Source organism: Ambystoma mexicanum, chromosome 6p, assembly GCF_040938575.1.
Source record: "Ambystoma mexicanum isolate Mex_15411 chromosome 6p, UKY_AmexF1_1, whole genome shotgun sequence".
NCBI lineage: Eukaryota > Metazoa > Chordata > Amphibia > Caudata > Ambystomatidae > Ambystoma > Ambystoma mexicanum.
Window position 1 is genome coordinate 1,263,789,902 of NC_090935.1, and position 18,390 is coordinate 1,263,808,291.

General features: G+C 45.8%; 1 protein-coding gene across 2 annotated transcripts in view; it reads right to left on the reverse strand.

Annotated features, from left to right (window-relative positions):
• Window positions 1-18,390, reverse strand: part of UHRF2 (ubiquitin like with PHD and ring finger domains 2) — a 1,897,232-nt gene that overhangs the window by 687,229 nt on the left and 1,191,613 nt on the right. For both annotated transcript variants that reach the window (XM_069625927.1, XM_069625926.1), the window contains exon 11: window positions 14,630-14,792. In XM_069625927.1, the coding sequence (XP_069482028.1) occupies window positions 14,630-14,792 (163 nt within the window). The remainder of the gene's footprint in view (window positions 1-14,629; window positions 14,793-18,390) is intronic.

Here is an 18,390-nt window from a genome sequence, read left to right on the forward strand (position 1 = left end):
TCGGTGACTTATAGTTCGTCAGGACAATGGCTTGGAAGGCCGGCCCAAACCCAAAGGCTTCTAAAGTGAGCCTCATAAAGGTCCAATCCACCCTATCAAACGATTTAGTAGCGTCTAGGGCCATAAGTACCAGACCCTGGCAGCAAGATATACCAGGTCCAAAGCTCTGCAGATGTTATCGCATGCGGATCTGTTCTTAATAAACCCGGTCTGGTCAGGATGGATTATATCGGGCAGAATGTGTGATAGGCGGGTGGCAAGAATCTTGGAATAAATATTGGCATCAATGTTCAGCAGGGCATTTGGTCTGTAAGAAGCAGGGTCGCTCGGGTGTCTCCCAGGTTTAGGAAGGGGGATGGTAATGAATTCTTCCATGGAGGGGGTTACAGAGCCTGTTTCCCAAAAGGATTTAAAGAGCGCTACCAGTGAAGTAATCAATTGGGGCCTACAAATCTTATAGAATCTGGTAGAAAATCCATTGGGGCCAGAGGCTCGGGATTTAAGAGATTTTGTGGCTTCCTCTACCTCCTCACCTGAGATTGGAGCATCTAGCTCGTCCCGGAATGAGTCTTGCAGTTGGGGGAGCGCTGCTTTCTGCAGGTATTCCGTCTGCTCCTTCGGGTCTCGTGGTCGTGCGGTCATCACCTGTGCCAAGTGGTTCGCCGCCAACCGTTGTTTTTCTGGTTCGGCATATTGTATTCTGCCCTGTTGATCCCGTAGCCCGATGATTGTGTTGTTCCTCTTTATTTTAGCGAGTTTAGCCACCAGCAATTTGTTCGCTTTGTTATTCTTCGCGTCGTAGAATTGCTTGGCTTTTGCCAGAAGTTGGGCAGTATGCTTGGCGTCGTGGGCCTCAATCTTTTTCCGCGCAGTGCGGATGGCTCGTTGTGTCTTTGGGGACCAGCCTTTTCTCTTATGGATCTCTTCTGCGTTTTGGAGTTCCTCTTTGAGGATCAAACAGACTTGGCACCTGTTCCTGTGGAATGCCACTCCCTGCGCTATCAACTCTCCTTGAATAACCGCTTTCATAGCGTCCCAAGTAGTTGCAGGGGAGGTGTCTTCACTGGGATTCTCCTTGAAGAAGCTCTTAATTGACACCGCTATTGCATCTCTTAGTGGCATCTCATTAAGGATCGGGCCATATAGGGTCCATCTGCGTTGGGTGGTGGGAGTTGGCTCCCAGGTTCATATTTCCAGGTTTAACGGAGCGTGGTCAGAGAGGATCCTGGACCCTATGGATATCTGGTTGGTGTAGGAGAGCACTTGTGGGGACGTCAAGAGGAGATTGATTCTTGAAAAAGTTCTATGGACATAAGAATAGAAGGAGAAGTCTCTCTCTGAGGGGTGAAGCACCCGCCATGCGTCAAATACCTACCTGGAATAAGCATAGAAGACCAAGTGCTAGCGTAAAGTCCCCAGGGGAGGAGGAGTGCGATCGGTCTTTCATGGGATCCGGAACTCTGTTGAAATCTCCCCCGATTACCGTTGGGCCTTCTGAGAAGGGGGTGAGAGCGGAGCCCAAGGCCTCATAGAAGGCGACTTGTCCCACGCTGGCGGCATGCACTGAGACGAGGGTATATAGCTGTCTCAGCAACAAGCATTTCACCGCCACGAATCAGCCGTCTGGGCATAGGTTTGTTTCTAGCGCCTGGGGGTTTAGCCCCTTCCTGAAGAGAACTGCTGTGCCTCCTTTCTTAGTGCCGCCTGAGGCGAAGAATTACAGTGGAAAGTGTTGAGAGTGTAGATGCCCAAAGTCTTCTGGCAGTAGATAGCATTTGTAGGATCGATTTGCCTTTGGCGGGCGAGATTAGTCCTCTGACGTTGAGGGAGACAAATCTCAGGGAGTGGTGTTCCAGGGTCGTCGCTGATTTCGAATGGGGGGAGTGGGATGAAAATGAGTCAGCCATCATTTGGAAGCATCCATAGCTGAACACCATTCTGTTCTTGGGATTTTAACTCAGGCCTCCAATGGGGGAGCTGAGCTTTAACTGGGGGGACACACCGATTTTGTGAGTCTGGCCCGCCCCTGGCCAACTGGGCCAAACAGCTGCTCGCATCCAACCTGGCTGGAGTCAGGAACAAGAACCGTGGATCATTCCAAGGACTCATAGATGGATTGTACCTTGGAAATGGGCATGGGCCATGGGAGGACCACCCTCTGCAACTGCTATAAGGGTTCATCAGTTTGTCCATTATTAGCGAAGCTCCATCAAGGCGAAAGACGGTCCCGGACGAAGGGTGGTAACAGAGTTTCGCCCTATGGGGTTATAGGTGGGCAAGGAGCATCAGGCTATGTGGTTTCAGCCTCGAGTTTCTTGAAATTTTACGCTCCAGCCCACTCGTCTCTCCCGTGATGGGTTATCTTTTCTTTCTATATCTCGGGACCCTCGACCATGGGGTCTGCCTAGATTTCAGTGGGGAGGCAGACCCCTTGTCAACAGCGAGAGGTTGACTGCATGATCTTTTCGGCATCTTCGAGGTGGCTGATTTTCCATAGAGTGCCTTTGTAGGAGAACTGTAGACCTGTCGGGAAGAGCCATCTATATTGGATCTGCTGATCCTGGAGGAAAAGAGTTAGAGGCAGGAGGGTCCTCCTCTTTGGAGCATGAGAAGGGAGAGGTCCTGATAGATCTGGAGGGGAGAGCCTTGGAAGGATAACTCGTCCCAGGAGCGACTGATTGTCGAAATGGCTTCCTTTGTGGTGAAAAAGTGCACTCTGATTATAACATCGGGGGCAATCCGACTCCACTCCGCGACGCGGGCGCAACCTATGGGTACGGTCCAGAAGGAGCTGAGATTTGTCCAGCTGTGGAAGCAGAATCTGGAAGAGGTTTCATATGTATTCTGTTAGATCTTTGTCAGGGACTGAAGTTGGAATCCCTCGAATCCGTAGGTTGTTGCGTCGGGCCCTGGTTTCAAGATCATCTTGTTTAAATTCCAAGATTTCATATTTGTCTTGTAGGGATCTGATCATGCGTTGAATTTCCCCCAGGGTGGCCCCTTGGTCTTGGGATCGATCCTCCACCTCCCCCAGTCCCGGTTCTGCCTCTGTTATCCTTTGATCTGTGCGTTCTAGTTTTGTAGTGAGTTCAGTCATACATGATCTAAATTCTGATTTAACATCAGGCATGAACGCTAGGATGTCGTCCTTGGTCGCGAGGGTCCCCCTGTCATCAAGAGACTTCTACGGAGTGAGCTTGGGGGGGGGGGTCTTGTTTCTTTCCTTTGTCCGCCGGCAATAGCATTGTGGAAATGTCCAAATTTTTGTTGGACTTTAGTTGTTTGGCCATGGTGTCCTTTATAGGTGGAGGGAGAGGCCCAGTGACTCCTGAGGAGGAATAGAGTAGGTGGGTTGTTAATCAGGTTCAGGTTTGAAGTGGTTATCTTGTGGGAGGCTCCAATGATTCCAGCTTCAGTTTTATTCTTGGTGTGGGTGACGGAGAAGTTGGTGGGGGAGGGGTCCTCCCCCCCCCCAGGTCGTGGGTGAGGTTGATAGAGAAGGGGGGCTAATGTGTGGAGCGGGGCGCCCCAGGAAATAAATGGGAGAAGGAGGGAGCCTGCGATCGCTTGAGTGGGCCAGGGGGAGGTGTTGTTTCCTGGAGATCCCAAAGTTCACTTGTTTGTGCTGATTGAGTTTTGGTTAATGCGAATCTCTGGTGGCCGTAAGTGTACCCTTGGTGATTTTACAATGCAGATTTGTGCAATATTAAGTCAAAAGGACCCCTAAGTGGGGCCTGGGTAATCTCCGCCCCAGAGGGTCAACTAGTTTGCTCACCGTAAGCAGGTGGAGGCAGGCGCTGTGAGGGGGTTCTTCCTCCACACCCCTCAGTCTGTGCCTCTGGCCCTCCCTCCGCTGAGGTCTCCGACTCGGGGCTTAGAACGGTACCTGGATGGGGCAAGGACTCTGTGGTACTCCGGCTCGGACCACCATCGGGAGCTGGGTACTCCTCTTCAGGTGGGGTGGAAGGCGAGAGTAGCCAAGATGGGTTTGGTGAGCGGTCCGCGCAATTTAGGCTGTTGGAATTCCTGCAGATAGTTCGGGGAGCTTGGTACTCGCAAGGCTGCTGGGTAGAATGATCCAAAGTTCTTAGGAATCCAAAGGGGGCCAGAGGATCTTTTCCCGGCCTCTAGCAGTGTATGCACTCCGCCGTCAGGCTCGTCGCTGGGTGGCGTGCTGAAACACCCAGCCCCGAGGCCGACGAGCCCCGATTCGGGGCACGGGTGGGCGTCAGAGGCCGACCTGGTGGGCCCACTCAACAGGCACCCTGGCTGGTGTCAATAGTGCTCTGGGAGCACGCAGTTAGTTAGGTGCCTCATTTCGGCTGAGGAGAGCCGAAGACTCATGCTTTCCTCGTTTCTCCCACAGGCATTTCTGAACTTCATGGTTCCACCAACCATTTTGGATTACACGGTGGAGCAGCAGCAGGTCGAGCTTGGCTCGTTCTCCGTCCCTCCAGGACATCAGCCTCCTCCCAATGCTGCAGCAGCAGGAGCCCTAGGGTCTCATAAGTCACCACAGGGAGTCAGATTGCCAGATAGTTCGCCGAAACCACCTAGATGTCAAGGATCCAGTGGGTACCCCACAGAGGCCATCAGAAGAGCGACCGCATTGTCGGCGCTCCAGGCCATGCCCCTCTTGTTGAGTATAGTTTAACGGCATTAGACTAAGAAGGTGTGCACATATACAATTTACATTCTTAGCTCTCCCATGAACTGACAAGGAGATGTTCATTACTGTGGATCCACAGTTATTCCTGTGGGAGTTAAATAAAATGTACTTGAACTCAGAAATTCGGGTTCTTCATGACAGGTCTTAGGGATTCCTTTTTGGCATAATGAAAAAGGTCCCCTGTTTTAAACTGAGAACACCAAGTGCCCCAACGGGGCTGGCATCCTCTCTGAGCTAGTGCATGATGGACCATGGGAAGGTGTGGGGGTTGGGGGGATCCATGGAACACCATAATTTAGCCACAGTCATTGTAAAAGGAACAATCAAGTGCCACCAAAAGAGATTACTGGCATTTTAAGGGCCTTGCAAAAGAGCCAGCAAGCTTGCAGGGTAAAGAGTGCACTCTCCCTAGGTTGGCTTGTGGAAATAGCAGGTCCGGCTCCCCCAGAAACTATGGAGATCGCTTTGAGAAACCCTTGTTCTTTTTTGCTGGATTCCTTAATTTTTTAACTCACTTTTTCTCCCACACAGGCTTAATCCAAGGCCTGACAGAGTGTGGCTCTATTTCTATGTGCTCTGTCATAAGAGTCCTTATGACTCCCAAAGGTAACCCATAGTGTCCCAGAGAGAGTACCCTGTCTCTATTAGTCGTGTGGCTAGACTGATTGTGGTTTTTATCCACAGGGTGGAATCGATGTTACCTGGTTGGGAACTTCTTGATCCCTTCCTCCATTCACCAAAATGTAGGTTGTCATTGTATGCCTTGAAGACTCAAGGGGTCACATGGCTAGATCTTGTCCCTCTTTCTGTGTGTAAGAGGAAGTGGCCAACTTGGGCCACTAGATACCTGTATCCCATGACTGGGGGCTTTTAGTCAGCATGAAACTAGTTCTGACTGGCATATGTTTGCCTGGGATAGTGTCTATTAATTCCTTTATGCAACAAGAGATCCTTCGGGAATGCATGCATGTGCTTGGAGGGATGGTCTGACATTGGCTGACCACCCCCCTTTTTGAACAGGGTTCAAAATTGAGATTCTATGAGCAAGAGCTAAAACCAGCTCCTGGGTGTCAGGCATCACCAAGGAGGCAGGAGCTACCGCTTGAGAAGCAGGAGCGAGTACCCAGTGCATCATGAATCTAACCTCCACATGAGATGCACACATTAACTTGTTGCACGTAATGTTTGTTTCATTGTATTTAAACGTGTCACAGATGTGTCCTAATTCTTCTATAGTAGCATTCTTAAATACTTAAAGTTAATGTCGTGTATGTATGTTTGTAAGGCACAAATTGCAAGGTGAGCCAAAGGTAGCGCCTGGCACCTGTTGCTTTCAAGCTACCCAGGCTGTCCTAGGCTAGAAGACGAAGTTAAATATCTCCCAGCTCCCCTCAATTTCGAACCCTGTTTGAAATAGTATTTACTACACATTTCCCATTTAACGTCAGTTACCACCCTTCCATTCTTTCAAGACAGGAGGCAGTTGGGGTCATTTGTAGAGCGCATGATGGTGTGAGATAGCTTTGCACTAGAATTTGCCTGTCTCAATAAAATGGCATAGGGAATGCCCAAGGGTAACATTAACAAGGTTATACCCAGTTATAACATGAATCACATTGGACATGGTGATGTAATGTGAACTCACAGGTTTTTGTATTAGAAAATGGGAAATGTGTAGTAAATATTCATGAGGTATTTTATTAGCTGATGTAAAGATATTACAGTAGTATTATTGTTTTTCTTTCTTTTTATATCAACGGTTGATAATGACACCTCATCCGATGGATGTGAAACGTGTACTGATTCACTTGTTACTCGGTATATATATTGTTGACAACAAACACTGATCACTTTTTGAATGATATTGTTTACATGTGTTCTATACGACTGTGCTTGGTAAATTATATTGATTTTCTATTTTGTGTATTTTATGTTGACTATTATTAATCATTGTAATGTTAAAAGGTGATACATTGGCCCTGAAGAAAACCAGTTTTCTGTAAGGTCGAAACACGTGTTGGCAGGAGCATATTAATCACCAATTGAAATTAAATTTGAACATGAAGAATCTGTTGAAAACTCTCATTTGCGAAAAATTTGAAGGAATACTGACACCTATTGATAACATTGTATATTAAGGAGAGGATTGATGAATGGTCTATGCGCAGTGGTTGAACCAATACCTTGTCTGTTACTATACCCTTTGAATGATTGTTGGTGTGCAATCGGGGGCTGCGATTACTCACCGATTCCCAAGAGGGATAAAAGCGCAGACCCACTTACCTTGCCTACTGCCTGCTGTAACTCTGTACCTGCATTCCTGGAAGCACAAATCTCTGCACCAGAATTCCTTGATGATCCAAAGTTTTCAACAGTGAAGTTATGCATATCCAGGCATCCAAGAGGAAACCTCTGCAGTGCTCCTTAGCCCTGATTCGGTGGTGACAAACAGATCACTGCTCCAAACTGACCAGAGTCTCTTCAAACCAGGACATCAAGCAAGCACTGTGGTTCCAACTCCCCTGACTGGGAATCTCCAGGGACATGTGTGGCCTTTGTTTCTACAACTGCACTGCCAAACTCACCTTCCTGGACATCCTTCTGTGGCTCGATCCTCTCCGGTGTGACTTAATATTTTCTCAGACATTCACTTGAGGTCTCTCCAAGCCGGCACCACCATCAGAAACTGAATCCTATGTCGAAGGATAACGCGGGAACCCTGCATCAACGACTTAAGCCGACCGCAGCCGACCCGCCTTTCCACTCCACTGGTTCTAACTCTCAACCGGGGAATCAACAAACTTTTAATAATCGTCCTTCCGAGAGGTCTTGCGATCCTCCTGTACCAGTGTGGCATCACTGGAAACCTCTGCGGTCGCAGAACAATGTGAAAGCAACCACCTCTGAAAAACCAAACAACCTGCTGCAGAACTCCTTTTTTCAGTTCCAGGGTATTGCTCTCCTGACTCTGGCCATGCTGGCGAGTATTTTCTTCATTTAATTCTCCATCCCTGGATGGACCACCTCCTCATCACTAAGGGTCTTTTGTCGCACTCACTCCCCCAGAACTTTAGAAACTGCTCCTTTGGACACATTCGCACAAAAGGTAACTCTTTCCTGCCAAAGACTGCCCCATCTCACATACTGGTCTCCCTTTGTCTCTCCAGAATTGCTGGCCTTTACAAACCCGTCACTGCATATTTTTCTAGGAAAGATTCTTATTGATCCCAAAAAAATGCTTCATAAGATTGTTTCTGCTGGGATCATAAAATTACTGCGACCATTTTACTGAGTGTTAGGCAGAATTCCGTGCAGTGCCTTTAGGGACCACTACACACAATTAAGACTACAGGTGGCAATACAAGTTTACCTTTGGTACAAGCCTGTACTACTATGTCAGAGTGGTAGCAGTGGCGGAGCAGCCAGGCTTATCTCAAGAGTATATGAGCAGTAGCAGAGATTACACAAAGGGACCACAATTACTGTGACTCAAGCAAACACTGACTCAAGGTTTCAGGTAAAAAAAAATGATAAGTACATTTATTTTTAAACCATCAGTTATAAACACAACACTTCTATTAAACTTTAAATAAAACCACACGTTAAATACACTAGACCTAACCAATTAACTTTGTACAGTATGTCTCAAGGCAAGTACCCTGTGTTTGAATGAACCGGTGTTATGAACAAAACACGATACTGCGAATACGATTGCGATCACTTTTTGAGAGTTCGGTCTACTAAACAGACGCGTATCTGTGACATGAAATGCTACCGGGGCAAAAACAAACACACTTAGCACCTGAGATACCCAGAGGGAGTAGGAAGCAAAAATCACAGGCAATATTTTGGTTAGGCAGATAGAATCGAGAAACATTGAGAAACAGGAGTTCAAAAGTCAAAGGGCTGGAGCCAAGTTCAAGTGACACCGGAGGCCTGTTGCCGAAGATCACACCGTTAGACAGTTCACGATTCAAGGTAGTCAAGAGTACATTGATATTGTTAATGTTCGGAAGCAAAAGTTATAAGAAGGAGGGAAGATAAGGGCAAGTCTTGAAGATGAAGAAAAGGGATTCACCCAGTTTCCTTGAGCAGAACACAGTACCTTATTCCAATTGATGCAGCTGGTGCCCTGGCAGTTGTTCCTATTGGTTTCCCGCAGACCCACGATTCCTGGAGCTTCGTTGCAAAGGAGGATGTCTGAAGGGGGCCTGCACCACAAAGGGATGAAGCCGGCAGCAGAGACAACGAATAAAAGGTACGCTCCTTAAAAACAGGAGAGGCTCGTCAGGTGGCTATCCAGACCACTACAGCAGTGTGCAGCGATTTCGACCACAACGGCGACCTCTGGCTGAAGAAGATGAGCTGGTTATCCCCACCAAGCTCACGGGAAGAAGACTCTGGACTGGATCTTCTCTTCGTCGGTGAAGGGTAGATAGCTCAGGACTGCAGCAGGGCTTCACCGGGACGGGGTAGTTGCAGCAGCCATCGTTCTCTCCGCTTTTCTTCGGTTCCTTGTAGTTCCAGTGGCGACTCTGACTTCTAGCCCAAGAGACCTGCCTTTTATACGCAAAACCCCCATTCACACAGCCTGGCTGTCAATCACGCAGCAGGGGGGTTGTCCAGCCTGGACAACCACCTCAGCCAATCATGGCAAAGTGCGACTTGGGTTTCCTAGGATACCCTGTGCAGGGGGTGACTACCCCCCTTCCTCACATTCAGTCTACCTAGACACCCAGGCGCCAAGAGGAGGGCTTCTCTGGAGAAGCCTGCCAAAAGACGGTGAACAAAGAAGGCGAACCTAGTTTGCCGCGCAAAGTAAAACACAAGAAGGACTTTAACAAAAAGAAATGGCGAATAAACCCAACCGGAGCCAAAAGAAAGACGATTTGGTCAAGCGGGTTTATGTCTGAGGCTAATATAATAGCCAAGAACAGTACCACGTTTATCTAATATAATCGCGGTAGAAAAGTTAGGGTAGATATCACTGCCACCAGCCAAGTCTAAATGTTAAAAGAGCGAAACAATGCTCTAGGAGGTACAGAAAAAGGGATACAAGTTAACCCTTTCCAGTACTCCATGCAAGATGGGGTGTACTGGATCTGTGGTAGATTGACTAAGTAAAGTTAATGGTAACTTTACCCTTTTCTGGGGGACAGTAGTCGCCTCAGAAATGGAGTTGAGGGAAGTCTCAAAGACAACCCTGTGCCACGGCACTGAAGGTGCTGTGTGACACACACAAAGAAGGGGGCTACTGAAGTGGTGTACTTCAGAGTCCACAATCACAAAAACAGATGCAAACACATAGCAAAACACAGGTAAGAGTGGGGGAAAAGCTCTCACTCTTACCAGGTGGAAAAAAATAAACTCCAGAAGTCCAGCAAAGCTGCTGGGGGACTCACTAGGTGAGGGAAATTAGCCATAAATGAGAATTCTGTCCTAACACTGAGACTGCCAGAAATGTCGATTTTCCACATCCCCATTTCACCCCATATATAGGTGGGGGATGTGTAAGGAAGGCATGGTATCAACAGTAAGACGGACACAAGTGGCCACAGTTCAAGGGTGTTTATTGAACTTCACACACAACGGGTTTGAAAAACACCTATCTAATTCTAAATCTAAAGATAGGAGCAAGCTAAGACCATCAAATTATAATAACGCTGTCCTAGTGGTGTCCTGTCAAAATAAAAGGGCCTATACTAATAAACCTATTGCCAATCCTTACCTCTAAATAGAAATAGTGAGGGAAACCATGTTATGTAAAAGAAAGCAGTGTTCAAGAAATGATAAATCAGGATATTCAGGCCGTTGGCCTCCCTTCCCCACGTTTTCAGCCGGGACACGGCGGTACACACTCAAGCTTAGCACAGTCTCTGGCTTCTCTAACACAAGGGTCCAGTTCAAACATTAGCATCAGGGCCTTCGGTGCCCAAGTCTCTTTGCTTGTCAAAGTCTTTTCTTTCAGAGGGTCTGATGCGACAAACAAACAATAAGTTATTTTCCTCTCAGGATTACACACGTACTCAATTTCTTAGGTGGTTCACCATTCACCTCGGATCCCCCTCAGCCGGGTTCAGATTCGTTTTAACACAATGTTCAATCAGTCTCCCTCTGCCTGGCTCGGACCAATTTGATTCACTATGACACAAACTTGCTTTAACCCAAGGTTTTCAATTGATCTCCCTAGTTCGGGCTTGGACCAACTGTATCTACTTTGTCATTTTGGCAGTATCAACATCAAAGACTTTCGATTGTGCACAGGATTTTGCTTGACCCGTTGCAGGACCACTTTGATACACAGTTCTTTGCCACTTTTTCACCTACGTCAACTCTCAGTTGGATACCTTACAGAGATTTTTGAATGAGCATGCACGCGGTGCTGGACCACTCTGTCAAAGCCCTCGTATCTTGGTTTCAAAGTTCAATCACTCATCATCTGTTCAATTTTACTCACGCTGGTCATCACATGCGTTTCATACAATGTTCGCCTTCTGCTGTCACCATACAATGTTGCCGCTTGCAACCTTGGATTCAACACAGACCGGTCTGGTATTAGTCTCTCCAACTCACTGGCTGTGTTGATTTTACTGGTGCTGCTTTGTTGTAGGAGCCCAGGACAGTACCACAGCAGCACGCGATTCTCCCCGCCTTGATTATCGATGTTATAGGGCCTTGGGTACCTCCGACACACAATGCAGAATTCTTCAGCCTGGTTTCCTGGTCTTATGCTTTCTATTCTCGAGGCTTTGTGAAAGTAATGGTTCCTCGTTGAAAAGGTCAAGGGCATTTCCCTCCTTGCGATCCCCTTCTGTTTCATCGTCCTTCTTCTTGTGTTAAACTGCCATCTTGGAACTGCTGCTTCCTCGTGTGCTTTGCCTCGCTCAGAGTGTGCTCTTGTGCTCCGCTTTTTATCCTCGTGGGTAAGTGTAATGGACGTCAGGTGTGTGTGTGATGGTCAGTAATTGCCTGACCCTGCCTGACCATTGTATTTGGACATGTCAGGTATACAGCTCGGTTGTTAGTCCGTTTTCTCTCATAGCGAGCTGTCCGTGAGAAAGTGTTTGTGTTGGGGGAGGGAGGTTTGAGTTCCTAAGTATCCTACCTGGTAGGATGGAGTAAAGGTGTTACAGGGAAGGGGATACCATGTCTTGCCATCCGGTGTCCCACTCCCACTCCCCAAAGACCCCTCACCCAGGTGATCCTCCCGCACTGGTCCACCCTCAGAAACTGGATCCAAAAGCGATGGCCATGTCCTGGCCACCTGGATGACAAACCCCTGTGGACTAGCGGGTGAGACACCTTCAGGTTTCTCCCAAACGGGTACAGTAAATAATGGATGTGGGTGGGATTAGGGAGTTGTGCAGTGTAACAGGGGGGTACAAAATACAAACAAAAAGTGACATTTTCGGCTGCCTCTGTAAAATTGTCGCAGTAATCATATAGATCCGTTTCTGCTTACATGTTGGAATAAGGCATCTCTAGTTTTACAAAGTTTCCTTACAGTCAGAGTAGAGATTTTTTTCTTTGCCTTTTCTTATATAAAGATTATGTTTTATAAAAATAGAGTGTTTGGACATTCTCTCTTTGGGTAAAAATGAAGTGTGTACTATGCCTACTAACACTCCGATCCATCTCCTGGGAGTTGGGCCTGGGCTACTCTTCCATGACTAGCACTTTGAGCGCCTAGTGAGCTTGGGGGAACCACCAGCAGTAAATGAGTCAGGAAGGTACACCTACAGATCCTAACCACAGGGATGAAGAAGAATCTCTGACATCATGCGCGACAGATACGAACAGGGAATCCAAGATGGCTATCCATCTTTATAAATCCGCAGTACCCCAACACCAAGCAAATTCAACACACAAACAAATAACCCTGATCCTAAAACTGAAATCTAGACGCGTTTATCCTAGCACTCCAGTAATTTTCACGCCAGGTGCAAATACTGAAACCGAATTGCCAACAACAGACGGGTACCTATGGGGTATAGGAAAGCTGTCTCAGTAGTATGGGTATTTGGGTAAAAAGGTTGCGGCTGGAATTCAAAGTGATTTGGGGAGTTTTGAAGGGGCAAAGGCAGAAGTTTGGAGATGCCAGGGTGAGAGAGGAGGAGGCTGGAATCGAGAGGGAGAGAAAAGTAATCTGCAGTTGTTGGTGAATGTCAACGGTAGGAGAATGAAGGAAGTCAACAGAAGGGGGGTGGTGGAAGTCAGCAGGAGGAGGATGGGGAAAGCTAGCAGGTAGAGGGTGCTGGAAGTCATCATAAGGGGTTTGGTGGAAGTCCTCTGGAGAAGGGTGGTGGAACTCAGCAGGAGGAGATTGGTAGAAGTCCTAAGGACAACGATAGTAAAGAAAAGCAGGATGAGGTTGGTGGAAAGCAAGAGGAGAAGGAGAAATACAAGAAGAGGCTGGGGAAGGGGTGGTTAGATCAGAATAGCAGGAGGTTAGAATAGAAGATCAGGAGGAAGTACAAGGTGGTGGCTAGCTAGAGCAGGAATGGCGAGAGTGTGCACTTGGCCAAGGTTGTGGGTACAGTTAAACTGTGACCTGAAGAGATTAAACCAGTGTGAAGAAGAACAAGAACATGGTGGGGTATCATCAATGAATAGAACTATAGAAGCAATAGAGAGGTTGAAAAGATGGGAGAGATCAGGAGCCTAAGTGTTAGGTGGTGGCCCTCTGTAATAGAGGTCTGCCGAAGAAACCTTTGAGGGTCCTCCAAACCACATTTTGAGGATGGGATTGGAGGCTGCATCTACTATTATATTAATCAGTGTCTTGTTTTTCCTTTAAAGCCTTGGGCATGGGTTCATACTGGGGCCCTTTTCCTTCCCACCTTTCCTGATAACTACCTCCCTGGGGTTTATAATCCCCCAGGGTAGATGAGTATTTTATTGGGAAGGTTCATGAGGGTTGGCTTCTAGGCACATCACAGCCTCCTTAACAGAGAGGAAGATGATAAGACACTCTAGTCTCTTAAACTCACTTGTGCAAACTGGGGAATGCAAACCCTGCTGTATCTACACCTCATGTCAGAGACACAGCAGTCTCTACAAGAGTTACAAGGGGAACTCGTGGTGGTGGTATCCCACCATCAACAAGAAACAAGTTGGAGGAGAGCCACAGAGACTACTTACGATAACAAGTGGCAGGGTAGTATCCCGAAATGTTGTGAACATGATTAGGAAACCTTAAACTGTTGGAACGTTTGAGAAGACAACACCTTGAAACGTTATGTTTTGAGTTTTTACCACGAGAGGACCCTTTTGTGTTCAATTAACCCTGCTTTTACCTAAGCATGTGTGTTTGACTCTCTGTGGACCCCATTCGAATATAAGACAGCTCTTCATAAGAGAACCCTTCCCCTTAGGTCCTGCTACCACTCAGATCATGTTTCCGGAGGGGGGAGGGGGGGAGACAAGGTTAGCACTCACCTGCCACTGTGGCGTCTAGTGGATCAAGAGGCGCTATGGAGCGAGGCAAAAAGAGCTACGTGTTGAAATGTATTCACTTTGTTAAATGCAGAATATGAAACATTAATTATGATTAAAGAAAAACAGCATTTTTTTCAGTAAAGATTTTGCACAGAATTATTTTTACGAGAATTCAAAAAAGATTAAACAAAATAGTGTTAATTACTGGAAATATGCTTCTCATTATGATCAAGAAAACAGCTTGCATCCAAAAGAATGCAAATATGGGTGCTTCTGGGTTTATTTGTAGCTACTGGGCGCACAGGAGCTTCTATGTACTGGCTGTATGGTTGCTCTCATCAGAGTTTCAGCTGTTCACAGAAGTCGAGTTACTGCCCACTGCTTGATTATAAAACGAGAATAAGCTTTGAAAAGCAAACTATAAAGGCACTTTCTTAAGAAAAGAAAGAATACATGCAGTATTGTTTTACTAAAAGCTTAACGGGAAACCCCAGCGCCAGTACGCCATGGACGATACAGCACCTTGTAAATGCCATCATATCGGTTGCCTTCCTCAGGGGCGTATTGGCTAATCCTGCGTCCTTTGGAGCTGCGCACCACTCGCACAGGTTTACCAGCTCTCCAGTTTGTAGATTCTGCTCCATCTTTATCATTCAGGGGCGCATCACAGTTCAAGGCTAGTGCCCTAAAAGTACACGGGAAACACATTAGCATGCAAAGTGCACACACGCCAAAACTCGTGGCGCTGCACTACAATCCATTGACTAATCAACTTCAGAAAAAAAGCATGCCATGTTGCAAGTGCAAAAGCATTAAACATTTTAAATCTATTTGCTATATGATGCCTCTTCAAAACACTGATAACCATACTTAGCAGCGTAGACATGTGGGCAAGGAAGAAAGATCACTTGTAATGTGTAGAAGACAGTGGGCAAAGACGCAGAGTGTCCAGCAGTGATAATTAAGCCACGTATTTGTATATCGCTAATCAAAAGAGCATTACCTGTAAAATTGCAACAAAAGTAATGCGTTTATTTCCTGGTAGTTGCTGCTGTAAACTCTTCAAAGAAATGCCTTTCATTCAAGCATAGCCTTAGTCTGGGCAAATACCAAAACAAAAACATTTTTTTTAAGCTTTGTGCATCGATGCCAGCTGGCCCCGTATCATTGGTGTCTTCTTTGCCCAGTCCGGGAGTTTTATGCACTATCACTTTAGATACAGGGACATGTAGGAAGAGACGTTTTTATGGGAGGGCAAAAGAGCCCCTTAGCCCGGGGCCCCACAAGACGGACAGATCTAAAGAAGTCAGTCCCCATTGTTCACCAAATTTAAATAGCACCCGTCTGGATATTTGATGGTCTGCTACTAAGGGGTCTAAACCTATTACCTATCTTGTGTTGACAAGTACAATCTGCTCTGATCAATATATCATGCAATGCCTTCTGTGTTCACTATGGTGTACACAGTGTGTGCATTCACTACGAAAAAACTCATGTAGCATTCTCACTTTTCTGTGGGGATTATATTCATCAATGCAACAGCCGAAGTTGAAATTCATATTAATACATTTGCAGAACGCAGTGGTTCAGGCGATAACGCAGCGGGCTAAGCACTCATTGCAGAGATTTGTTTTCATATTCAAGATCACAATATCAAATTCCAGCAAGGACGAAGCGGATAAAACTGTCTATTTATGTACTTCCTTTTGTAGCACAATTAAGTGCTATTGCCACCAATGTACCTTGGACAGATAGCTGTTGTCATAAAAACTAACATAGCATCAGTACAGTAAAGGTCTAGAAATCAGCTCCTTCCGATGGGGTTGGGGGGAGGTTGTAAAACCTAGGCATCCACACCCAATGATGAGCATAAATTGTCAGTCTGGAGAGGTGATTAGGTATCCAAATTCAAGACTGTGTAACCAAGGCCTTCATGCTTATATTCTAGCATTGCCAGCAGACAATGCAGTGGGGACCTGGACAAATCATCAAATATCACGGACAGCACTGTGTTGTCTTCTTTGGAAATATTTTCCTACTCACTACTGGTGGCATTGTTTAGCCCATTACCTGATCTTTCTTTTTTATGTAGGACATTTCAGTGAAAGGGGTTCTAGAAATAAAAGAGTGGACCAGGTGTCACAGGCCTCCGGCAAGAATATTTTGGGGCCTGCTTATTTGACACAAAAAACGGTTTGCTTTCTTGTACAATTGAACGGTTCTTCCACACATCATAAATAATGCACAAACCTGTGATCGGTATGTTTTAAAAGCTTTAAAATACAAAAGGGAAAACCAGAGGAAATCTTTAAAGATCTCAACAATTAGTATGCTAGTACTTACATACTTCCTTTGATCTTGGAAACCATGAAGATAGAAATATTGCAATTTTGCATAATATGATTCTATTTCCAAGTCAGTTCTATAAAATGTGATTATTTGATTTAATGGTAAGAACTGGAAAAGAATGTGCTTAAGTGCAGAAATTGCACATTGGGCGCACATCCCATTTTCACCTCTTAACCAATAAGTGATACTGGGCATCATTTTTAATCTTGTATCTGTCAAAATTGTCAGTTCCTAAACCTTTCAAAATTGTTAGCCCTAATTTCGTTCTCAGGGTATAATCTTTAAAAAAAAAAAAGCCTCACTCATGGTTTCAGTGCAATAGTGCTGCTTCATCTATAATAATAGTGAGCATTAATATATTTCACAGCACAGCCACTTGTTTCTTTGCTCTCGAATGGCAACACCACTTGAAATCTATGTCCCTCTTCCAATCTCAGTCTCTTTGGATGCGGACAGCCTCCTAGTACCTTCTAATATGCATTCACCATATATACTATGGCATGTGCAGCTTTCTCTCCAATTGATCTCCCCTATTCAAGCATGAGCAATGTTGCATTCTGTGACACAGCCAATCTGAAAGATTTAGCCCAATTTGACCGAGAATAAAAAAACGGAATCCCAAAAGACCAAATGTTTTTTTCTTCCCCCTTTGACCGCATATATATGCGGTGGGGGGCATGCTGCCCCCCATTTACCACTCCACATTTTCTATCAACTTTACTCCCCTCCCACATATATATGCGGTCAAATTGGGCATCCCAAATTCGGTCTTTTAGGATTCAGTCTTTTGTCCCTGGATCTTTTTGGGTATTACCAATCTTGAATACCTCTGTCTAATCTGGGTTATGTTCTGCATTTATACTAGAGCCTCCTTGTGGCTACTATGGACAAAAATGGGCCCTGTCCCTATGCTTTGGCTCGGTGGAGAGGTGTCCCAAAGTGTCCGTGCACCGGACCCCAAAAGTGCTTAAGATAGCCCTGCATGCAGGCCCATAATGGAAAAAGCAGAACAACGAATTCAAACAAGAAGAGAGGATGGATAAAAATCCAAAACCAGTGAAAGGTGGCCCTGACTGCACAAGAGATGCAAACAGATGTTGGGTACGATTTTGGGTTGTTTTGCCGTGATGGAACAAACCACAGCCAAAAACACTGTAGAGGTTTTAGCCGAAAATATGGGTTGGCCGTCACGGTAAAACAACCCAAAATCATATACATTACCCACTCCCCACCCCCACTCTGCTGTGTGCCGCTGATTCTCTGTGTCCCTGCAACGCCTGTTCCCATTCACTTCCTTGATTGGGAACCGGCGCTGCAGGTTCCTTTCCTTTTTATTTTACTTTACTTGCGTATGCGGTGCACACCCCCGCAACTCCCGTTGCCATTATAGCAAACAAGGGGAGCGGAGGACAATCCTTCAACCCCCGTTCCTCTTTGTGCGCTATAATGGTTTGTATGGCATAATTATTCAAATTTGTAGGTGATACGAAATTTTCGTACAGGCTACATTTGGTCATATGTTTTTTTATTCAGTCTTATTTCCTACTTCCTTTGGTTAAAAATCCACTACTAGAATAAGACGGCCCTCATTGCAGAAGGCCAGTTGGCATCCAGGCTTTACCTTATGGTGCATTTTTACTAGGCACATTAAACTTGCTCCAACTGATGACCCTATTTTATTTTACTCACATAATTACAACAATGTAAGCTAATCATTTTCTTATATTGACCAAGTCAATAAAAAAATACACAAATACATTCTACAATTGCAATATTAGTTTTTCCATTTAAATACTTGTAATATTCAGTGTATGTTGTGAGCATTGGTGCAAGTTAAAACTTGATAAATTAAGTTGTAGTACACTACACTGCGACTGAACTACAGTTTAAATGTGCTGCAACTTTCAAGAGTACATATGAAGTATGCCAGTATT